A 25,637-nucleotide genomic window follows, 5' to 3' on the forward strand; every position below is an offset into this window, starting at 1 on the left:
TTGGCACCCAGAAGAGACAACTGGAAGTGCAGATGAGCTAATGTCCCATAGGATGACTCTTGACCAATGAAATACTGTAGAAGGTGTTAAGGAGTTGGCATATAAATGTTTCTTCTTCCATCTAGTAAACTTTTCCAGGGTACTTTGGTTCCATCTGACTTATCTAGAGCTGTTTCACATGACCCAGTAACTAGCCATATTTTCTTATGAAGCTCTACCCAACTCAGTAACCTCCCACTTTGGCTCGGCTTTCTCTTTCTCCTACAAAACTCTTCTTAACCTCCTTCTTGCTAACCTGGGACTGCTTGATCTCAGTCTGTTTCCTAGAGAATGTGGCTTGAGATACAATGCAAGGTTCTTCAATGTCAAAGTTTTTTTTCACTGAGTAAACACATTACCATATAGTATAAACAACCCTTGCCTTCTCAACTGAAAAGTTTACTGATTTGGGTACACTCGCGTTCAGGCTCTCTTTATTTTAATGCATTGGTGTAATTAATGTCTTTGATTTTTCTTAAACTTAGAACTACTCTCTTCCTATGTCCCATTTTGTTTTCTAACTTTTTCATTACTCTGCTCTGGTTTATTATACCTTTATTCTATAGCTCTCCTATATTTGAGATTTTTTTTGATCCAAAGAAACTTTACGTTGCTTCGTTTCTCCCTTTCAGGATGTGCAGCTGTTCAGTGCCGTTTTCTAGAACAAATAAGAACAAATAAGCAGTGAATGCGAGGTTTCATCTATATATTTTTGTATAATTTTTGACATATTGGAGGAGTGTAATAAATTTTAAACGGCAGATTATGGACTCCGTTCAGCTTATCTCGAGTCACTCCCCAAGAACACTAAACATTTTTCACCATGCTTTGCCGGGCTTCTCCCCAGCCCAGTGTGTCCTACGATCTAGTCTGCGGCTTCACTAGCACCCTTCCTCCCCTCCCTCACCATCTCTCTTTTCATTATTCTTTCTGAGAAGGATTCAGAGACAACATAAATTGCAAACCTATGGTGCTTTCATTAGTATTAAATAGGAACACTTAACCAACATTTTCATTATACCTGTATATTGGACGTAAAGCCTGAAACCTTGTGTATTAAGTTGATATCACACTTGTGTCTCTCTCACATCTGACCTAACTGCCCAGATTCTTCTAGATTTAGGTATCTCAAGCTTTTGGAATTATTTGTGTTGTTGGTAGTTGTTCTGTCCTGAATTTGAATACTCTGCGATTTGAGTCCACACAGAGAACTCAACTCCCCAGTTCTCCAGCCTCCCCCGGCTCAACTTCAATCATGAACTTCCTTTACTCTCATGGTCTATTAATTAATCACTCTTTTCCCATGAAGGTTGTGTGATGGAAGCTAATCTATGGAAAAGTGAGGAATGAGATTAATGTTCACAAAAATTGTAAAATTTTTGTAAAGATGCAGATAAAAGATGCAGCAGTACTATGCTGCATCCCCGTTGAAACAAAACAAAGACAGCCACAAACATTTGAAAGCAAGTCACATTTTTGCACACCATCCATTATTCTTGCATTTAACAGGATGTTAAAGATTCTACATCTTCTGAATTTATTAGCTTGGTATTTAGCATGTTTCACAGCCAAAATAGCAAAGAAGGTTCATTATTGCTGGTTAAATTAGCCTCATGAAAATGTTGTTGGTAAAAGGTTACAGAAACGAATAAGAGATCTAACCAAGCAGCATATTAGAACATTTATCATTATAATTTAAAAAGGCATTCTGATGATTTGAATTAACTTGGCTAAAGGTAGAGAATTAAATAAAAGGTAATAATTAAAACCCAAATGGCATGATTAGCTCTTCCTTTTGATAAAGAAAAGACAAAACATATGCATACTGCATTTACTTAAATTGTCTTCTTGAGAGAAACTGAGGCCAATAAATCACACCTGATTATACCACTTACGGGCTTTTAAAAATTTTAACAGCTTTATTACATATACTCTGGATTACTTAAATATCTTGTGATTTCCTCAGACGTAGTCAGAAAGCCCTTCCCACATTATTTATTTTCCACATTATTTTATTTTGGATAACTGAAGCCTAGAATTTAACTTGTTTTTCTACTGAGATTTTAGTGTTTCTTTTTTTAACTGAATGTGATAGATGATAGATAGATAGATAGATAGATAGATAGATAGATAGATAGATGATAGATAGATGATAGATAGATAGATAGATAGATAGATAGATAGATAAGGGATAGTTAAGTTTTGTCATCTTTATGAAGTTTTTAATCAGTGAAAACATTTATTTAACTTGTATTTTTTTTTACCTCTTCAACATTCAGAGCTTTAATGTTTGTGTGAACTAAACTATTAATATCTTCCTTTGTGTTAAAATTATTTTTAATTCCAATGCATTTGATATGCAGTGTTATATTAATTTTAGGTGTACAATATAGTGGTTCAACAATTCATATGCCACTCAGTGCTCTTAATCCCCTTCACCTGTTTTACCCCCTTTGGAAACCATCTGTTTGTTCTCCATAGTTAAGAATCTGCTTATTGATTTGTCTCTCTTTTTTGTTTATTTCTTAAATTCCACATAAGAGTGAAATCATATGGTATTTGTCTTTCTCTGACTGGCTTTTTTTGCTTATCATTATACTCTGTAGATCCATTCATGTTGTTGGAAATGGCAAGATTTCATTATTTTTTATGGTTGAGTTTTCTATTCTATATATATATAGAATATGCATCATCTATTCATGGACACTTGAGCTGCTTCTGTAACTTGGCTATTGTAAAATAACAGTGCTATAAACATCGTGGGGCATCTAACCTTTTGAATTAGTGTTTTGTATTCTTTGGATAAATACCCAGTAGTGAAATTGGATCATAGGGTAGTTCTGTTGTTAACTTTTTCAGGATACTCCATACTGTCTTCCACAGTAACTGTATTTCCACCAACCGTGTAAGAGGGTTCCTTTCTCTCCATATGCTCATCAATTCTTGATTCTTGTCTTTTTTATTTTAGTCATTCTGACAAGTGTGAGGTGATACCTCACTGTGGTTTTGATTTGCATTTCCCTGATGATGAGTGATGTTGAACATCTTTTCATATGTCTTGGCCTTCTACATGTCTTCTCCCCATTCTTTAGGTGGATTATCTATTTTTTTTTTATGTTGAGTTGTTTGGATTCTTTATTTATTTAAGATATTAACCCTTCATTGAATATGTCATTTACAAATATCTTCTCCCATTCTGTCCACTGCCTTTCAGTTTTGTTGGTTGTTTCCATTGCTGTGCAGAAGTTTTTATTTTGATGTAGTCTCAATAGTTTATTTTTGCCTTTGTTTCTTTTGCCTCAGGGAACATACCTAGGAAGATATTGTTATAGCTTATACAGAAAGATAGAACTTTTTTTCTAATAAGTACATAGAGCTTTCCTGAAACAGATGGTGAATCAATTTCTTATTAGTTTGGCAGTGTTTATTAAGTGTTCCTTGTCTGTGGGCTTAAGATCAGAATAATTATTTTCTCCACTTTTCTATTCTTAACAGAAACCAGGAGCTAAAAGAACTTGGTGAGCTTTCTCCACACTGGGACAATCTACGGAAAAATGTCCTTACTCACTGTGATCAAATGGTGAATATGTACCAAGATATTCTGACAGAACTTAGCAAGGAAACAGGTATGAAAGCAATAACTTATTTACATCTTCAAACTGAATTACATTCCATGCATGTTAGGTAAAAACAGTAATACACGTTGTTATTATGCATATAGACAAGCCAAAATAAAATTTAAAGAACCTTTTTATTTCTCATTCTACTATCTTGGCATGATAGACCAAGAAGAAACAAATTGCACTATTTTGCCCCATGGGATTATTATATGAATAACTGAACATTTTTTAAATTGAATTTCTATAAAGAAAAGTAGCTTACACAGGACATGTTTTTCTTTCTGAAATCCTTGTAACATTTTTCCATGTCAAACATACTTCTCAACATACACGCACACATGCACAATTATTATTCATTTACTAATAATGGTCAATTTTTTTTCCTATTTAGGGTCCTCTTTCAAATCAAGCAGCAGCAAAGGAGAGAAAACATTAGAATTTGTTCCCATAAATCTTCATCTGCAAAGAATGCACGTACACAGCCCTCACTTGAAAGGTACTATAATATTCTTTTTTAAGTGGGCAAATTGTGTTAGTGTGTCTTTTTAAAGAAGCTTGACTATTGGCAAAATTTAAAAATTTTAAATTATGTAAAGATGAAGATGAAATAATTGAAGTTGATGATGACCCTGAATACTATAAACTGGATTATTAGTATTTTTGTTGCTGTTTCTTTATCATGTTAAAAATATGACCCCTGATTGAGTCATAGATTAATATGAAAAATAAGTGTTAGCTACATTAAGTAGTATCAAGGATGGCTGGGATACCTGAGTGGCTTGGTGGTTGAGCATCTCCCTTCGGTTCAGGGCGTGACCCCGGGGTCCTGGGATGCAGTTCCACATAGGGCTCCCTGCATGGAGCCTGCTTCTCCCTCTGCCTGTGTCTCTGCCTCTCTCTGTGTCTCTCATGAATGAATAAGTAAAATCTTTAAAAAGTATATAACTGATAACCATGCTAGTGTTTTGAATTAAGGGGAAAAAAAGGAAAAATAAGGCTTGTTATTTCGAAAAATCAAAGCCCAAAGATGGACTCATAGGCTGTTTTTCTGACTTACTGGTAACTATCAATAGTCACTCCCTTCTTTTTGAGAAAGGAATTTATCAGAGAAACAGTGACAGTGTATTTTACTGTACACAGATGTGAGAAACATCTATCAAGGAAAAGTGTATAGATTTTTATAAACATACTTCAGTAAGGTTTATAGTGGATACCATACTGTATTCATTATCATTCTACATAATTCCCTGCTATTTCTTAGTAAAGTATATTTATTTTTTAAAGATTTTATTTATTTATTAATGAGAGACAGAGAGAGAGAGAGAGAGAGAGAGAGAGGCAGAGACACAGGCAGAGGGAGAAGCAGGCTCCATGCAGGGAGCCCGACGTGGGACTCCATCCAGGGTCTCCAGGATCACATCCTGGGCTGAAGGCGGCTCTAAACCACTGAGCCACCTGGGCTGCCCATTAAAGTATATTTAAATATATTCTTCTCATCTCCCTTTTACTTTAACTTATTGCTATATCAATTTTTGTGCATAAGTACAGTGAGTATCTGCTTCTATTCACATACAGCAAAAGTCCCCTGTTATGCTTTTTGTCCAGCATCATTAACAAAGCTCTTCACCTCTCTTTCCTCTCAAAAGTCTCCCTGTTTAATGAGAAATGGTGTGGTCATCCTACTAGTACCCATTTTCCTAGGGAGTCAAAAGTTACTTTAGATCATCCACTCCTCTCTGATAAATGTATTGACATATGAACATACACAGATACATCTAAGGACTCATGCTGACATCCTATTTTGTAGCTATTGTCGCAATACAGAAGTTCTAGGTTTTAAAAAGTTAAAATCTGGGTTCTGCCTTAGAATCATCTGAAGTTTTACAACCAGAAAAAATAACCATTTTTTCTGAGTTTGTGCCTATGATTGTGTATAAATGACCAGCTACTGTGTCAGTTTAAGTATAGTTATAGTCATTCTGATGTATAATTGTAGTATCTTTAGTAACCCTTCTCAACTATCTGAAATTTTAACTTGAATCCTTTTTACCATAAATTATGTCAGTGAAAGAACTGAAATAAAAATGAGATAGATTGGTCCAAAGCATTTAGGAAATCTTCCCTGATTACTGATATCTGTCAGTAGTTTGAACATAACATCTATGGTTTTAAAAATCATAAAGACCAAAATATCAACAAAGAATAAAGAAGCTGGGATCCCTGGGTGGCTCAGTGGTTTAGCACCTGCCTTTGGCCCAGGGCGCGATCCTGGGGTCCCAGGATCAGGTCCCCCATCGGGCTCCCGGCATGGAGCCTGCTTCTCCCTCCTCCTGTCTCTCTCTCTCTCTCTCTCTCTCTCTCTCTCTCTGTCTATCATAAATAAGTAAATAAATAAATATTTTTAAAAAAGAACAAAGAAGCTAAAATACTTAAAAGCTATCTGACAGCCAATATGATTTTTTTTCTAATGACCGATATGAAATGACTTTAATGATAATGTAAAAAGTTTATATATTTTGGAGTGAAACAGAATTTCAGCTTCACCAACTTTTATATATGACCTTAAGTCTATTATTTAATCTTTCTAAGTAGTTCTATTCCTAAATAAGTGAATTAGAATATATAAAACACCTAGAATAAACAATAATTGCCATTATACTACAGGTAGCATTTGCCATCACTGGAACAAAATTGAACTCCTAATTTTATCAGGGCTGTAAAAAGGAGAAAAGCAATCAGTTAACTTCCTATTAAGGGACAATGGAATCTTGAACCAAGAAGTGCCCAGATTTAGAGTAAAGATGATTTACAGGAGCATTTCAGAAAAAAAAATATCATATGCAATTATTTAATGACTGAGAGACTGAAGAAATGAGAGAAGGTTAACCTCAGTACAGCCATGGATGGATAGCAGTATCATCAAATCAGATGACTTGTTGGGGCCAAATTGATATGAATGTATACTTAAATATGCATTCAAATATTTGGCAATGATCCTAAAACACTTCCACCAAACAAAGAAAAATTATTATCTAAGTGAGCTCTTACTATACTTATTTCTTGAAAACAAAACAAAAACAGACCATTTAGGCTGTGCCTTCCAGGATGCTGTCCGAAAAATAGACTAGAGTAAGCTCGGATGAATACAATGTGCTCCGTTTCTATTTCTCTAATTTAAAAGGAAGAAACTGGCAACTCAAGAAATTTAGAAAAGCAAACATAATTCTCCTAATTAGTTTGGTTTGGGGTATGTATCGGTTTCCTAGAGCTGCTGTAGCACAGGACCACAAACCAGATGGCTTAAACAACGACGATTTATTATTTTACACTCTGAAGGCCAGGAAGTCTGAAATCACGGTGTTGGCAGAGGAATGCTCCCCCTGAAGCCTATAGGGGGACACTTCCTCAACTCTTGCTAGTTTCTGGTAGTTTGCTGGCAATCTTTGCTTTTCCTTGGTTTGTTGGTGCATCTTACCAATCCTCCATCTTCACAATGTTCTCTTGTGTGTGCATCTTTACATCATCTCCTCCGTGTGCATCTCTGTGTTCAGATTTCCCCCTCAAGGGCACCATTTGTATTGAATTAGGACCTGACCTAATGACCGGATTTGAACTTGATTACACCTATAAAGACCGTATTTCCCAATAAGGTCATATTCTAGGATATCTTTCTTGAGGAGTATAAATCAACCCATAATAGCAAGATATATAAAGGAATTTCTTGTGATGACAAATATCAAATAGTATAGACAAAAGCAAAATTCTGATGTTGGGTACAACTCATAAACAAGAAGATTTTTGACAAAGCAGTTTTCAGGAAGACTGGTTCCTCTTTTTGAAGACCTAAAAGAAAAAATGTGGGAAAAGACTAGATATTCTAATAGCCAATAATTAATGCAAAGGTACTGGATTGTACTACGTACTGAATTTTTTCCAAAGGCTAACTCATGTAAATTTTATACACACACACACACACATATAATATATATAATTTTATATACATTGTGTATATGTGGCATATATATCATACATGTAATATGTAATATTGAGCTTATATGTTTTTTAAAATATTTATGTTTTCATAATAGGTTTAAAATTTATTATTTGGGATTGGAATTCAGATGCAGTAAGTGCTTTATAAACTAGATCACCAACTATATGTTTTAATAGAAATTGAAAAATTGAATTTTTGGGGCCCTGCCACTTACTTCTTGGACATTGATCAAGTTAATAACCTTTCTGAACATTGTTTCTTTTTGTTTGCAAAATAAAATGGCTAAAAGTTGTAAATGGCAGTCAATCAAATTTTCTTCCTACTTATATAACATATATTCAGCAGATTAAATGAATTGCAGTTAAATTTATTTAAGATCCATGGTTCCTGATTTGAATGGTTAGCTGAATTACAGACAACATTTGCAAGGTAATGATGCAAGTAAGATTAGCCAAGCCTTGGTCTTTCACTGGTGAGTTATTTGGATATAGTCTACATTTATTTTCATTTCTACCATTAGTAAATTACATCAATCCACATTTGATTAATATGCCTGCTATATTTGGAGAGGCAGCTTTGCAAACAACAGCAGGCAGGTTCACCAAATGCAAGGCTAATGTATAGCTATAGAAACGAGTAACTAAGCAGAACTAATGTTGTCATGTCTCTTACTGACAATGAAATAACCTCCATTTAATGTCAGGTGCCCCCAGACCCATTAAGATAATTTTTTACCCTTAAATTAAATGCAACAAATACAATTCCAATAGAGATCTTAGACAACAGTGACAATAACAAAGACAAAACCCTGAATTTATGGGGCGCCTGGGTGGCTCAGTGGTTGAGCATATGCCTTTGGCCCAGGGTATGATCCTGGGGTCTTGGGGTCGAGTCCCACACCGGGCTCCCTGTATGGAGCCTGCTTCTCCCTCTGCCTGTGTCTCTGCCTCTCTCTGTGTCTCTCATGAATAAATAAATAAAATATTTTTTAAAAAACCTGAATTTAAGAACATAATTTTCCACCTCGATAAATTTTATTTTCATAAAGTTAGTTATGAATATTATAAAATATGGATTCTTATAATATTATTCTATGCTTTAGTTTTTAAATTTTATGTTATAGATATATAATAGCATATTATAATATATAGCAAAGAGAGAGAGAAAGAAAAAGAAAAGAAAGAAAAAAAGAAAAAATCTGTAGTATATCATAAAGTGATAGTTGTAATCAGGTGCAAAATAAGCCAGAATTTACTAGATAAGTATGGATGAGTCAGCTAACCTCTCTGCCCCTTAGTTTTCTAATCTCCACGTTAAGGGAAGTTGCGAATGAGGAGCTATTTAGACCTCCCTGATTTCTGTATCTTGAGTTTGGGTATATCACCTCATTGATGAAATATAATTACTTTTGGATGATACTGCTGAATTGTTTGGACTATTTTGAGATAGATTTCCCTTAATATTCTTTGTTGTCTTGTGATTCATGTCAAAGTCATTTTGTGGGCCATTTTGAAGTCAGGGATTATGCCTAAATTGTTCCTTGAGATGAGATCAGCATATCTACTCTTTTTTTTTCATTAGCACTATTTTTATAGTTGTAGGAATTTTAAAAAGATCTTCTGGGGAAAAAATAGACTTATTATCTCATATCTATTATTAAGTGGCTTTTTAAAGGCTATGAGGCAGCCCTATTATTAAATTTCAAACCAACCTAGTATCTTTAGCTTGATGAGATTCAACAACTTGGATTCCATTTCCCCATTATACTATGATACCATTTTCACAAAACCAAGGACATTTTTTGAGATATAAACTATCAAAGAAAGAAGACACACAGAGGATATTTTTTTTTTAATAAAGGACCTCTGATTTTTTTTTTTTGCTCAAATTTTCTGTAAAACAAACGTCCGCCTAGATTTTTATAGTTATCTCTTAGTACCAAAAATCTGAAAGCTCTTATTGTAAACAGTTAAGGGCTATTCATATCACAAGGATACAATGACGACAATTTTAAAATAAGACAAATATTACTGATCAGATTGTTACCTTAGAATTTTATATTTATTGACTTTTTTGTTTATGTATATGCTCACACTTAGAGAGATACAATAAATTTCAGTTGATTCTACCTAAATTTTTAAAAAGTACAATTGCTCTAGCCAAGACTGAACATGGTACTTTAAGTGTATACCATTCTTCATTAACTAAACTAAGACACCAGGGAGTGAATCCCATGACCCTACCTAAATTTATCTACTACTTTTGTAGTAATTGCAACTGGCTTTCAAGGATGAAGGGCCAGAGGGATCCCTGGGGGCTCAGGGGTTTAACGCAGCCTTCAGCCCAGGGCGTGATCCTGGAGTCCCAGGATCGAGTCCCACGTCAGGCTCCTTGCACGGAGCCTGCTTCTCCCTCTGCCTGTGTCTCTGCCTCTCTCTCTGTGTGTGTCTATCGTGAATAAATAAATAAAATCTTAAAAAAAAAAAAAAAGAAAAGATATCTTTAAAGCTCTCAACACTTAGGAAGTCCCAAGGGGTTAGGACCACTGTGCCAGAAAGGGAACAAAGAACAAATAAATTTATTTCCTATCATTGTCAAGCAACAAAAATTCAACTGGGTAATTTAAAAGTTCAAATTGGCTTTATTGAATGATTCATGAGCCAGGTAGCATCCCACCTAGCAAATAGGAAAGAGCTCTGTAGATCTGCAAAAAAGGAAAGATTTTCAAAGGTAGGAAGTGGGGGAAAAAATGAAATTATTGGCAAAAGAATCCATTGTTTTAGTCAAGGTCATCCTCCTAAGGGTAATGGAAGGGGTCTTTTAGTAAACTTTCTAGTGCTGTCCAGGGCATTGCGTGTTGAGTGGCTAAAGGTTACATTCCTGGGAGCCTGAAACCGCAGTTAGGTTAGATATTAAGCCTTGGTTTGTTGATGTGTGTCCTCTGACGTAAGTGACTATTTTGAGCCTCTGGCTTTCTTTCTTTTCTTTTCTTTTTTTTTTTTTTTTTTAACATTATGAAGCACAACATCACAGTTATCACTGTTTAAAAATCAACACTTCAAAGCAACTTTTTGGAGATCTCAAATGTATGAAGGTTATATAAGCCTAAATTCTTGGAACCGCTACAAAATACGCACTTAAAGATCCCAGCTTTTTGAGGAGTGGTTCTAATCAAGGTAGAATCAAAAGGCAACAGAGAAAAGTGAGAGAGACAAGAGAGATCTTATTCGCCCTTTCAACATCCAGACATAAACCCTACTTCTTGCCTCTACAGAGAAAGCCTCTTGATATTAATAGAATATCAAGGTTGGCTTGTGAGGTGGGGAATTGGGAGAAATGGCTTCTGGAAGGTAGATAAAATGTTCAGTTCTGCTTGCTGTGCTGAAACACAACAGTACATTTTACTTGAAATTTATTTGAAATGTATTCTTTGAAGTTCAAAAGTAAAGAATATTTGGGAAACTCTGCTATGTTTTGGCTCCTGGTAGCTTCACCCTTGAGAACATGGAACCATGTTAGGAAATCGGCTCCCTTTCTGTTCTAATTTTTTTTTCAGATCTTGATTGTTGTGCTACTAATTATTATGTGACTTTTCCCTAGAATTTCATATTCCCAATCTGCTTTACTGTTAACTTCCTTTTAGTATCTTGCTTGAAATGATGATAAATGGTAAATGGTAAATTGTTAACTTCCTTTTAGTATCTTGCTTGAAATGATGATAAATGGTAAATAAAATCATAAAAATGACAATTTAATGAAAATAATGGGAAGATCTAAGTAAACATTGGATAGTATAAGACTAAATTTATTTATTTATTTATTTAATTTTTTTTAAGACTAAATTTAAAAAAAAATACAAACACTGTACTTTTAGTAGTGAATTTGCTTCTTACAGAGGTATGAATTAACAATTCTGAAACTATTTTATTTGTAAATAACATGGTTAACCAAATATATAAATATGTAATTAGGGAAAGTCAAGTTTCTCATTGTCAGAGAAAGAAGTTAGAAATAAAGAAGGAAGGAAGCCTAGAAAGAATTTTGTAATGCTCAACTGAAGTCAAAGGTAATAATGTGGGCTCATTGGTTTGTTATTTTTAGTATAGATAGATAAGGATGTGTATGTGTGTGTGTACTAATTGATATGCAAATATATGCATATACTCCCTACTTCTGGCACTGAAAATATTGAAAGCAATAACAGTGAGCATACTACCCCCAGTATTTGATTTCTTAAAAAAAAAATATATATATATATATTTCATTTATTTATTTATTCGAGAGAGATTTATTTATTTATTTGAGAGAGATATTTTGAGAGAGCAAGAGTGGGGGCAAGGTCAGAGGGATGAGCAGGCTGCCTGCTGAGCACTGAGCCCCATGCCCAATGCCTGGCTGGATTCCAGAACTCTGAGATCATTACCTGAGCCAAAGCCAGACATTTAACTGACTGAGCCACTCGGGCGCTCCCAGTATTTGATTTCTAAACACCATTCTCCAGTAAAAAGAGCGAGGGTTCTTTGGAAAACTGGTTGATTCTAGGGCTGAGGCAGGGAAACTATAAGATGAGTCTAGAGTATCTCACGGCTCTAGAAAGTAAGGAAGTGTTCAAAAAACAAACCATAACAATGATGACAAATATGGGGGTAACATATATAAATAGGCCAAGAGCCAAGTGGAGGAGCCCCCAGCGAACAAAGCTAGGACAACTTGAACATAGAGATGGTGTTAGTTCATAAACCAAGGGACAATATACCCATGAACCCTTATTGATATTAATAAATAACTGAGGGGCACCTGATGGCTCAGTTGGTTAAGCAGCCAGCTCTTGATTCCAGCTCAGGTCATGATCTCAGGGCACTGGGATCAAGCCTCACATGAAGCTCCACTTAGCAGGAGTCTGCTTGAGGATTCCCTCTCCCCCTCCCTCTGCCTCTCCCCACCACTCTCTCTTTCTAAAATGGATAAATAAATCTTTAAAAATATATATAAAAATAAATATATATATTTATATAAAATATGTATAAAATATATAAATATAAAATATATATATACATATATATGTGTATATATATAAAATAAAGGAGAAAGGTCAACTATTCTTCCCAAAATAATTTCAGTTAATAAATGTGGAAGGAATGAGGGAAATAGAAAACCGCAATTCAACCACAGCAGTGATAATTGCCACAGGCAAGATTTATCAACAGAAGTTAAAATTAGTGGGTATAAGTCTAAAAAGAATATTGGATATTGCATTGTCTTAAAATACATCTCTCTAAATATTCAGTGGCCTTACATTGAAGAATCAACTGTAGGTAGTGGCAGTCATCACTTTGACCAATGCGTCAAGGTTAACATCAAGTAATATATATCAACTTAGCATACTCCCTGTTATAACACACTGAGAAGGGCCTATCGCCTTCATAGTCTCCGACTTTATGGTGCAGAACCTCAGTCCAATTATGAGAAAACAAAAAATAAATCAAGTTGAGGGACACTCTACAAAGTAACTGACCAACGATCTTAAACAGTGTCAACATGAAAAATGAAAGACTGAGGAACTGTCATAAATTGGAGGAGACTACATGACGGCTACATGAAATGTGGAGTCGTGGACTGGATCCTGAAAAAGCAAAGGATGTTAGTGGAAAAAACAATCCTAACACACTATCTACTTTATTTAATGATATAGCACAAATTTAATTGCTTAGTTTTGATAACCTACGACTATGTAAGATACTAACATAGGGAGCGTGGGTGAAGGATGTACAGAACTGTTCTAAATTTGCAACAACTCTGGAAATCCAAAATTATCTCAAAAATAAAAATTTTTGAAAGTATTTAAACATGGGCAACCCAGGTGGCTCAGCAGTCTAGCGCTGCCTTCAGCCCAGGGCGTGATCCCGGAGACCCGGGATCGAGTCCCACGTCGGGCTCCCTGCATGGAGTCCCTCTGCCTGTGTCTCTGCCTCTCTCTCTCTCTCTCTCTGTGTGTGTGTCTCTCATGAATAAATAAATAAATAAAATATTTAAAAAATATTTAAACAATAATAAATATATTTTGTATTTTAATAAAAATTATATATATTTCAGGTATATAACATAATATTTTGCTATGCATATATACATAGTGAATGATTACTACAGCTAAGCTAATTAACATACTCAACTCCTCCCAGAGTTCCTGCTTTTTTTTTTTTTTTTGATAATAAGACATTTTAAAAGGAATTCTGTATTTCTTCCTGTTTTAGGTAGCATATTAAAACTTAATTCATAATGCAAAAGTAAAAAAATGAAACTTGATTCAAATTTTATTGAAATATTGGCAGCAACTTAGACGTTTTTTTCATTGTGGTCACACTATCTAATGTAAGTTCTAACCTCTTAACAAAATGTTAAGTGTATAATTCCTTATTGTTGACTATAGAAACGATGTTTTATATCAGTAATCTAGATCTAGTTATCTTGCTTGACTGAAAGTTTGCACCGTTTGATTAGTAACTTTCTTTCCTTTCCCTCTTCTCCCAGGCCCTTCAGCCTTAGCCTCCCTGCATCCACAGTGCAGTAGATCACTGTCCCACCTGGGTGGCCATTCAGTCACTTGGCCCAAAACACAGGCTTTGATACTTACACCCCTCCTCAATGTATTTCAGATATTAACAGAAGAACATTCAAATGCCTCAATGTCATCCATGTTGTAGGTGTTCAGTAAATGTCAATAAATAAACAAATATTCTGAGGCTCAATTTAGTTTGCCCTATATGTCTTTATAGATCATATAAGGTATTATTATTCTTAGTTGAAGAAATAAAAATTTACGTACACTCTCCAGAAAAAAATATATTGGACCCTGAAATATATAGATTTCTCCATGGGAAGGGGATGAATATATATCCATCCACGGACCATATTCTATAAAAGACCAAAGAGATTTATCACTATCCACATGCAAAAGAATGAAATCTGACCCTTGTCCTGTAGCATGCACAAAAATCAACTCAAAGTGGATTAAAGGCTTAGGCATAAAACCTAAAATTGTAGAACTCCTAGAAGAAAATATAGAGGAAAAGTCTTATGATAATTGGTCTTTAGAGTGATTTCATAGATAGGACACTAAAAGCAGAAGCAACAAAAAGAAGCAGGGCTACATCAAACTAAAAAGCTTCTGCATAGGTAAGGAAATGATAGACTAAAAAGGTAACATACAGAAGAGGAGAAAATGTTGACTATATATCTGATGAGAAGTTAATCTCCAAAATATATAACAAACTCCTGCAACTCAATAGTAAAAGAATTAATAACCTGACTAAACAATGGGCTCAAGGCTTGAACAGATATTTTGCCAAAGAAGGCATTCAAGTGGCCCACGGGTATATGGAAAAAATATTAACGATTATTAATTATCAGGAAAATGCAAATCGAAAGTATGATGAGATGCCATCTTACACGTCTAAAAATGGCTACTATCAAAAGACAATGAGTGTGAGCCAAGATGTGCACAAATCAGGACCCTTGTGTATTGTTGGGGGACGTGAGATGGTGCAGCTGCCACGGGAAATCCCGGCGGCTCCTCGAGGAGTCAGAACGAGAACTCTCATGGCTCAGTCTAGTTCTGGGTATTTGTGCAGAAGAACTGGAGCGAGGCTCCGGGAGGGGGGCGGCCCCGTGTCCACGCGCACTGGCCCGGGCAGGGGAGTGCAGTGGGTGAGCAGCTGGAGGGGCCGCATGGGGCGCCCAGCCCGACCCTCCCACCCGCGCCCGTGACCCCCGCGACCCCCGCGGCCCGCAGGCCTGAGTCTTCCCAGAGATCCCTCCAGCCAGGAGCGTCGCTGTCGCTTTCCCTGTCCCTCGACATGGTACCCTCAGCACCAGCCCCGCCACCAGTGTTGAGCATCCTTAGCCCAACCCAGATCTTGGCCATTCCTGGTCACCTCTGTGTGCCCCCGTCCACGCGGGTCTCGGCAGATGTGCAGCACAGTCCACGGCAGCACAGTGATGTTTCTTTTTGCATTTACTTTAAATTAACACAGGAGCGGATTCTATTCAGCAGACTGAGCCTCAGTATCACTTTCCTTTTCAGACTGAAAAGTGCATTTTCTTGGGAAATAACCAAAGGTTAAGATACCGTCTTCCTTTGCTTCACGGGTAGGATTACTCCTCAGGGCCAGCACAATCGGGGGGAAAATCCACTCCGCTCACCACCTGCAGCTCCCTTCAGCCCCATCATCTGGTTGAGGAAACTGAGGCAGAGAGAAGTGCAGTGACTTCCGTGAGGCTGCTCAGCCCCTCAGCGGCACAGCTGGGATCCAGAGGGGGACTCAGGTGCCAGCCACTAACTAACCCCCCGGCTCTCCATCTCGGGATTAGGAGTTGGAAGACCCTGGGTGGAAGGTCTCTGGGACGTTAGACAAAAGCAGGTCACTTCTCAAGGTTCTCAGAGTTCTCGTCAGGGAAACGAAGGTGGACTGGGATTTAGTGTTGGTGACTCTCGGGTGTTCCCATGACCATGTGAGAAAGCTGCGACCCTTTTCCATGAAGAGGAATAGACACACTTAGACAATTTGCATATATTCATAGGTTCCCCCAAAACCCTATTCTTAGCCCTAAGGTTGAAACCTCCTAGATGAAGAAATCCTTAAATTGCACACAAGTCTAATATTCTGCTATATTAAGAAAAGCTAACTTTTAGTTTATTAGTGACTTCTTAAAAGGGCAAGCGATTACCACAACAGTCTGTTGAGTGATTGTTCAGTATGTGCCTTATTGATAGGTTGATTTGGGTTACACTCCGAGGCCTTTTATCTGTTTGCTTACTGTATTGTTCTGTTTTGTTTGTGTGACCTTGAACTCACTCTGAGTGCTGCTGAAGCCTTTCACTTGAAGACGTTTTTTATTAAGAAAAATATTCCAGGTGCATTTGGATTGAAGCAGTGTGAAGTTACGGTGTTTACCTGAAGCTAATAAAATTTATGTTTTCCCTGTAAATGAGAACTGAAAAACAACCAATGCGTCACTACCAAAATCAATTTAAAAAGGATCTACTATGAAATTAGGTTTCTCAAATAAAACGTAGTTTAACAAGAGATGTTCACTCTGTCTTCCTTCTTATGAGGATACTTTTCATTAGAAGGTAAAAATGATGGTATGTTTTGAAGCCATAAAGTTAATATGTATCAAACTTGATGGCTTTCAAGATCAAAGGATTGAGTTTCAGTTTAAATATATGGATTTTTTATTAAAAAAAAAAAAACCCAAAGTATCCCGGTGGAAAATAGATCTAGAGACCTTTTGTGTATTCTTTCTATGTGTCTAAGAAAATTGCAAAAAACATGCATTCAAAACTGTGTAAGATTTAGTGTACCCAGATAGGAAACTATTCTGTGTAGATTTTTAAAAAAAATACACTAGTACTCTTCTGCCCTTGAGCCAAGATGAATTAATACTTTGGTTCTTTTCTTTGTAAATTTTCTCTGTAAAGATTGTTCATTATTGTTGAATTTCAATATGATTGCAAATTAAGTGATGCAAAACTCAATAAAGTAAAATACACAAAAGGCCAATTAACATGTTATCTCAGTAAGTATGTAGAAGAATGAGGGAACATACCGTTCCACAAAGTAGCATATAATTAAGATGTAGTCATAAATCAAAGAAATATTGTAACTTGTTTAGGTGCACAGGTGGCTTTAGAAAGATTGATTAGCTCCTCTTGCCCCCTTGAGATGAGAGTTCGTAGTTATTCCTGCGAAATTAAACAGAATAATTCCTCAAGCTTCCTACAGTGTGTACGCTTCAATGAAGATAGCATGCTGGAGACAAATGTTTGCAAAGTGTTCATCTCCTTGTCCATTCCCATTCCAGATGCTCTCTACGATGTCATCACCGTGGGAGCCCCAGCCGCCCATTTTCAGGGATTTAAGAACGGTGGTCTTCGGAAACTACTCCATAGATTCGAAATGGAAAGAAGAAAGTAAGTGACGACAAGATGCATTAATGATATTGTCTTCCCTTTGGGGAAGTTTGTTTACAAGGTTAGGATGAAGAAGCTTGGTCCATCACCATGAATAGTTCTTGACATCTCCAACCCATTGAGTGAAGTTGTCAAATGTCCAAAAAAATACTTGAACAGAAATTAAATTAGAATAAGTGAAATGCCTGAGTGCATTGCTTATAGAGTAGCACCATGCGAGCAGAAAAGTCTTCTGGAAACCATGCCACGAAAAAAAAATAGATGTATTCTCATTCAATGAATGGTATTCATGTGGAGATTTAGCTGAAATGGCCTACTTTAACTGGGAAGCCAAGGACACTTGGTGGAGAGCATGCGTCCTAATTTATGACTCTGACCTTACTAGTGACTTCCATTGTGTCCTAAGGCCAGGCACATCACTGCCTGTCATTTAATTGTGCAATTTGAAAAAGAGACATCAATATAGGACTCTGTTAAATGGTGAGATTAAAAGAAAAATCTTGTATTCCTTAGAGGCAAGGCATGACAGAAAAACCAGAGTATTATCACTGTTACTTATAATTGTAATATACTTTCTCCGTTTTTTTTTGTGTGTGTGTGTGTGAGTGTTCAATTACTTTAAAATACTGCATCAGGAAGTGTATCCACTGTGTACTGAGCCCCGTGTCCCAAGGAATATATCTATACTCCTGTAAACCATAAAGAGTGTTATTCAGGTGGGAAGGGTGACTTTACTTTCCTTTTCAAGTCTTAACTCTTCTTGGGTTATGATCCTGAATTTTGAAAGTTAGGGGAAAATAGTTATTCTTAGTCATAATTGGTTTAGTAATAGTATCAGAAAATCTAGTGGCAAAACCAGAATTTTTTTTTAAAAAAAGTTTTATCATATAACACATTTGTCATTCAGTGTCCAGATTTTCGGGAAGAAAGCATTAAAGTCGGTCAAAATTGGGGCACCTGGGTGGCTCAATAGGGTTGAGCTTCCAACTCTAGATTTCAAGTCAGGTCATGATCTCAGGGTGGTGAGACGAAGCCCCACCTCGAGCTTCATGCTCAGGGAGGAGTCTGCTTGAGATTCTCTCTCTCCCCCTCCCGCTGCTCCTCCCCCTGCCCCTTCCCCTGTTCATGCTTTTTTTAAAATAATAATCAAAAAAATCTTTAAAGTAAGTTATAATTGAATAACTGATATACTGATATATTATAACTATCATCAAAATATCAAAATAATCAAAAAGGACTGTTCCGTTACCACCAAGGAACTTCCTCAGGTGATCCTTTAATAGTCACAGCCTCCCAAAACTTTTTGCTGTGGAAAGTTATTCTATCACCTTATTATTTCAGCAGGGAATGGAAATCAGAATTGCAACCAGGGTTTCTGAGGAGAGAGGCACATCCTATTTAGTTCATGGAGGCTGGAGGTCAACCAGCACAGACCTCAGGGGAAAGGAAGGATGCCATCTCCATGGGAGTGGAATTCAGGTTTCTGTCCGTGGGCTTTATGAGGGAGGGATGTTGCTCACTGACCCCTTGCTGCACTATTTTTTGAATGGAGGAGCAACCCGCCATTTTTGTGGTATCATCCCTAGAATGGACAGGTGTGATTAAAAGTTCTCTGTTCTGTTTGGCCAACTTTACTAGCCATTTGGCTTTTCTTGGATGCCATTTTTATCTGGCATTTTACTACACTGCTACGATATATGAGACAAGAAAAAAAATGGAACTCATCAATATGTCATTCCTTAAGTCCCAAGGCACCGAGTCAATCTGCCATCATTTGTCCACCTCTTAGATTCTTCTGATAAATGACTTATGGGTTTTCTCTAGAGTGTTTTTTGTAATTAGAGAAGTAAAATAGATTGTGTTCACTCCATCTTGCCTGGAACTAGAAGTCTCTAATCCTGAGAATACATCTTAATCTTTTTTTTTAAGATTTTATTTATTTATTCATGAGAGACACAGAAAGACACACACACACACACACAGGCAGAGGGAGGAGCAGGCTCCATGCAGGGAGCCCGATGCGGGACTCCATCCCAGGACCCCGGGGTCACGCCCTGGGCTGAAGGCAGGGGCTAAACCACTGAGCCACCCAGGGACCCCCAAATTCATCTAATCTATCTGTTTTTCTCAAACTTTAGAGTTTGTAAAAAAGCTAAAAGACTGAAAACTGTCCACAGGGCACATAAAATCTAATTGAGGATATAAAGCACTGGCATGTGATGATACATGGAACCTAACCGTGAAACTTCCTAAAATATTACTATATGCTACTATTAAAGAGCATTAAATGCTGAGTTGTGTGGTTGAGCTCTGAATAATATTTTTTAACTTAAAATATCTGCATGGATGTCTGAATTCTTCACCATTATTCACCTCTCAGTTTATATACATATAATCATGCACACACACACACACACACACACACCTTTCTAGGATCAAATTTAAAATAAAAGAGAAAAGAGCATCCAACGCTTATAAACATTGATTTGTTTCAGGTTTTTCATGTGTGTTATACATCCCATTGTTTTACTGATGTCTTTATTGATAAAATGCAATGAAGTTTTTAATTAAAAAAAAAAAAACAATTTGGTGTAGATCTCAAGAGGACTTCATAGGGAGGTGATGTAGGACAAGTATGATTTGCTGAGCTTGGCATCAGCCTGTCCATCAAGTTAAGAGGTGATCTGTTTTAAACAAAGACTTCCAGCCTGAAGTGACATCATATAAGCAAATTATTTTTCTGCAGGCTTTTTCAACAACAAATATTGCATTAGTAAGTCAAAAGCAATAACAGAAGTAAATATGACCACATGAAATAACTAACTTAGACGTACACGCTTACTTACATTTGGCAGTGCAGAAAAGCACATTAAGTGAAGGAATTAGCTTCACCTCTTCTTTCTTTTGATACCTCTCCAAAAGAGAGCCAAATATTTTAGTCCAGTTTTTTTTTTTTAGATTTATTTATTCATAGACACAGAGAGAGAGAGAGAGAGTGAAGCAGAGACACAGGCAGAGGGAGAAGCAGGCTCCATGCAGGGAGCCCGACGTGGGACTTGATCCCGGGACCCCAGGATCACACCCCAGGCTGCAGGCGGCTCCAAACCACTGCGCCACTGGGGCTGCCCTTTAGTCCAGTTTTTTAGGGGAACTACCATAACCGTTATACTGCTTTATCTTTATTTATTTTCTTCTCAGCTATCCAATGAAATACTGTCGTCTGAAAACAGATGTAATTTATGTGTTTGCTCCTCAGGGATCTGTTTTTTGGTGAATACATTGACCACACAATGAAAAGGGTTTTAGTGTAAGAAAGCCTTACTTATAGGAGCATTTGGATGGCTCAGTTGGTTAAGCCTCTGCTCCTGCAGTTGGTTCGGGTCATGATCTCAGGGTATTGGGATCGAGCCCCACGTCAGGCTCTGTGCTCAGTGCGGAGTCTGCTTGTCCCTCTCCCTCTGCTCCCCATCCTCTCTCACTATCTCTCTCTAAATAAATAAATAAATAAGTAAAAATTTTTAAATAAAATAAGCCTTGCTTATAGTAGTCATATAATGTAATCCAGATCACATAAAAATGCATTTTAAAAGCTACAAGATAATCAGTTAGGAAGAGTGCTCTGCTTAAAGCACAAATATCTGAGTGTTTTACTCCGCTGCTTCGAAACCTTCAGGGAGTCCAAGATCGTCCACGGGGCATGCAAAGCCCCTGTGGTCTCAGCCCACCAACTTTCTACTTTCACCACTGTTTTCTCCTGTACTAGCTTCTTAAATGCTGCACAAACTGTTTCCTTAATGGACTTCACACTTTTCCACCTCTTCTTTTTTCCTTATCAGCTCCTGTTTACAAGAAATTCTTCTGTTTTCATCTCCCCACTATTTTCTTCTTCTTTCTGTCAGAACCATACACGCAATCCTATTCAAAATTCCACGTGTCACCTGTCCTAATTGTCTACCCGCTCCATTACGTCTTCCTGACTTGTCAGACTGATTTGACTCTATCTCCTAAAACTTTATCTTTATGCCCCTTATAGTCTTATTAGGGTCAGAGTTATGATGTACTACGTTTGTTCTTGTCCGATACTTCTGTAATAGTTTGTGATTTCCTTGAGGAAGAGATGTCCTCTTGAAATTTGGGTCTTCTGGAGTAACCCACAGAGTATTTGGCACACAAGTTCAAATTCAACAGGCGGGCAGCCCAGGTGGCTCAGCAGTTTAGTGCTGCCTTCAGCCAGCCAAGGGCCCGATCCTGGAGACCTGGGATCAAGTCCCACATCAGGCTCCCGGCATGGAGTCTGCTTCTCTCTGCCTCTCTCTCTCTTTCTGTATCTCTCATGAATAAATAAATAAAATTAAAAAAAAATTCAACAGGCATTGGAATTCGCATATGCATCAGATACAGCTTCTGACTTAAAGTGCTGAAAACTCTAGTGGGAGATCAAGTTTCACAAATAATAGTAATAAAATAAAATCGGTATTGTATAAAGTAGGGCTTCTCAACCCTGGCTTCATATTACAATTACCTTTTGAGCTTTAAAGTATGTTATCTATGCCAAGATGTCACCTCAGACAGATTAACTGAAAGTCATGGGAAGGGAGCCCAGGTCTGGGTATGTCTTAAAAGCTTCCCAGGTAAGACTTCCCAGGTAAAGCTTCCCAGGTAAGACCATAGCTAGAGAGAGATGTAAGTGAACAGTGCTGGGAGAAGACAGGAAGGATGTGGAGAGAAACAGGAAGAGTGACACGGATGAACTGAAAAATGGTCAGGTTAGAACCTCAGTTGATCTGTATCGAGAGGAAAGAAAATCTACGCAAAATAATATGTGTTGAGCTAGGAAGGAAAATAGGACAACTCGCTTACTGGAAATTCGTGTTTAAAGAATATCAAACTCATTAGCAGTTGCCATACAGAATCAAAGATGGGAGTGAAGCTATAACAATTTTGACCTGAGAAAACTTGGGCCTGAGTAACATGCAAACAAATAAAACTGAGCATCCTGTAAGGGTTTTCACGCTATAGACAGGAGATTTTTCTGAGACAAAACCCTCATTGCACATGTATGTTTATAAACATCCAAAATCAGGATGTTTGTAAGCCATGTGTATTCAATTGTTACATCAGGTTTCTACGAGTTCTGGAGTCCGTGATTTACCTGCAGGCTCTTCAAAGCTTGTGGATTCCTCCCTTGAAATTTGATCCATTCTTTACATTATTGCTGAAAAGAAAGTGGGAAGTTGCCACTTGCATGAAACTTTCCTTAAGATGGAAAAGCACCCCGTGGAAACCAAGAGCCTCATAAAGAAGAAGAAGGGCCAGTGAGGGGCAATGTCCACCCTCGTCGAGAATGTGAATTCCCTGTGACCTGCCCCTAGGTTTGGAGTGAACTCGGAACCGCCTCCCTACCAAGGACCTAAGGTCACATTCCTGCAGACATGCTCTGGTGTCCCCACCCTGCCCCGCATCTGTTCCAGATTGGAACAGAATCAACATTTCCTGCCCCACAGTTTCAGACAGAAGAGAGAGAGAAAAAAAAAAATCACTTGGAAAGGCGATAAGAAAAGTGAACTAAAATGTTACGGACAATTATTAAAATAATAATAATAATAATAATAATAAACAAATAAAATTGTACGGACAAGACTATTAGATGCTCTCCTTGAGCCTACAACACCCCGAGTCTGTATTAGAATCTGAGGGAATTTTCCGAAGGAAAGTAGAACATTAATACAAAGAGTTAAGCAGACCAGTCTTACTTTTATAAGATCAATGGTTATGTAATCATATGGCAAACTCTCTGAGGAGAATTTAACTGTTTTAAGGAGAAATACAAGTAGATGTTTCCTCATTCTCTGTTATAAATAGAAGATTTTGGGGCACCTGGGTAGCTCAGTCAGTTGAGCATAAGACTCTTGATCTCAGAGTCATGAGTTCAAGCCCCACCTTAGGCATGGAGCCTACATTTAAGAAATAGAAGATTTCTTGGATAAAAGGGAAAACATACTGCCTTAGGGAAGGAAGCTCTATGTGGACTACAGTGTAGCAGGCGTTCAATAGGCCGGAAATGGGAGAACTGGATGCAAATCCTCATACCACTACCTTTGGTATATATTCTTCTGATCCCATCACTAACCACTGCCTAGTTTGGGGAGACAAAACATAAATTAACATATTTAGTCAGTAGTATAAAGCTGAGATGTCTAAGCAAAACTGTCAGTTTTCCAACTTATACCTTTATGTACTTTCTCCAGGAACTAGGCAATAGCTACAAAAATATTTGCTTTAAACCCTTTATTTTCATGCTTAAAACTAAGATTCTCAATTTTTTTGAAAGAGAATGATTCAGATATATTAAGTAAAAGCAAAAAAAAAAAAAAAACTGCATCCATGATTTTATTTGGAAAACCTTTTTTTTTTTTTTTTTTTTTCTTCCCCTACTGTAACACTTTCTCTGTCTCTAGCTTGATCTCTGGATTTCTTTCAAAAATTAGTCTTGTCATTCACTGGAGAGCAGTTTAGCCTGAGATCACAATTCTAATATTTTGTATTCACCAATAGATCCTGCCATATATCTTCTCAGAAATGTTTTGATCTTTCAATTATGTGTATTTTAAATGTTTTTCTATTATTCTTTTAATTTTAATTCTAGGACAGTTAACATACAGCACGATATTAGTTTCAAGTGTACAGAGTAGTGAATCAACACTTCCATACACCACCCTGGGCGCATCATGACAAGTGCCCTCCTTGATCCCATCACCTATTTTGCCCTCCTCCCACCCACCCCTCCTCTGGTAACCATCAGTTTGCTCTCTATAATAAAGAATCTGTTTTCTTGGTTTTGTTTCTTAACTTCCACATATGAGTGAAATCATAGATATTTGTCTTTCTCTGACTGGCTAATTTTGCCTAGCATGATGCTCTCTATTATCCATGTCATTAGAAATGGCAAGATTTCATTCTTTTTTTGTAGCTGAATAATATCCCACTGAATAAATATACCACTTTTTCTTTATTCATTGATCAATGGATACTTGGGCTGCTTCTATAATTTGGCTATTATAAATAATGGTGCTATAAATGTAAGGGTGCATATATCCTTTTGAATTAGTATTTTTGTTGTTTTGGGATAAATACCCAGTAGTGTGATTACTGGATCATAGAGTAGTTCTATTTTTAACTTTTTGAGAAACTTCCATCCTGTTTTCCACAGTGGCTGCCCCAGTTTGTATTCCCACCAACAGTGCAGGAAGGTTCCTTTTTCTCTGCATCCTCACCACACTTATTATTTCATGTGTTTTTGATTTTAGCCGTTGGACAGGTGTGAGGTGATAGCTCATTGTGGTTTTGACTTGCATTTCCCTGATGATGAGTGATGTTGAGTATCTTTTCATGTGTCTCTTGGGCCCTCTGGATGTCCTTTTTGGAAAAAAGTTTGTTCATGTCTTTTGCCATATTTTAACTGAGTTATTTGAGTCGTGTGTTATGTTTATTGGAAAATATAGAAAAGTCAAAAGAAAGATTAAAATTACCCATAATCTCCTTCCACAATAAGACAGTTACCAGTGGCATACAGGTGTGCTCTCATCTAGTTTGTTTTTGCACATATGATTTACACTTATATGTTTTTCTTCTATAACTTTAAAAATTCAGGATGGCTTAAAATGGCTAATTCTTCAAAGTATATCAATTGAATGCTCTACATTGAAAAAAAAATCTCTATGCTTGAAATTCTTTGGAGGCCGTGCCCAAACCACCGAAGCTAGTCTATTTTAAATCATCGGCTAAAATTCATGTCGTGTTTACTTCCAAATATATTTTCTTCCCTTTTGGAAAAAAATACTTTATGTCACACACACACAAAAAAATCCCCACTTTCTATCACACAGGCCCTATGGAAATAAAGAGTAGGTATTAAGAAAAACCCCGTCCATTCCTTTTTTCTTTTAAACCAGCACCTGGCAATATGTTATTTTCAAGGAGAGAGCAATTTCATTCTTTGTGTAGATTATAATTT

At 36.9% G+C, this 25,637-nt stretch overlaps 1 protein-coding gene across 11 annotated transcripts in view; it reads left to right on the plus strand.

The window, feature by feature from the left end:
• INPP4B (inositol polyphosphate-4-phosphatase type II B) overlaps positions 1–25,637 on the plus strand; it is a 366,072-nt gene that overhangs the window by 198,878 nt on the left and 141,557 nt on the right. For all 11 annotated transcript variants that reach the window (XM_038564555.1, XM_038564564.1, XM_038564554.1 and 8 more), the window contains 3 exons: positions 3,535–3,665; positions 4,051–4,155; positions 17,515–17,623. In XM_038564555.1, the coding sequence (XP_038420483.1) occupies positions 3,535–3,665; positions 4,051–4,155; positions 17,515–17,623 (345 nt within the window). The remainder of the gene's footprint in view (positions 1–3,534; positions 3,666–4,050; positions 4,156–17,514; positions 17,624–25,637) is intronic.

This window comes from Canis lupus, chromosome 19 (assembly GCF_011100685.1).
Source record: "Canis lupus familiaris isolate Mischka breed German Shepherd chromosome 19, alternate assembly UU_Cfam_GSD_1.0, whole genome shotgun sequence".
NCBI classification, from domain to species: domain Eukaryota; kingdom Metazoa; phylum Chordata; class Mammalia; order Carnivora; family Canidae; genus Canis; species Canis lupus.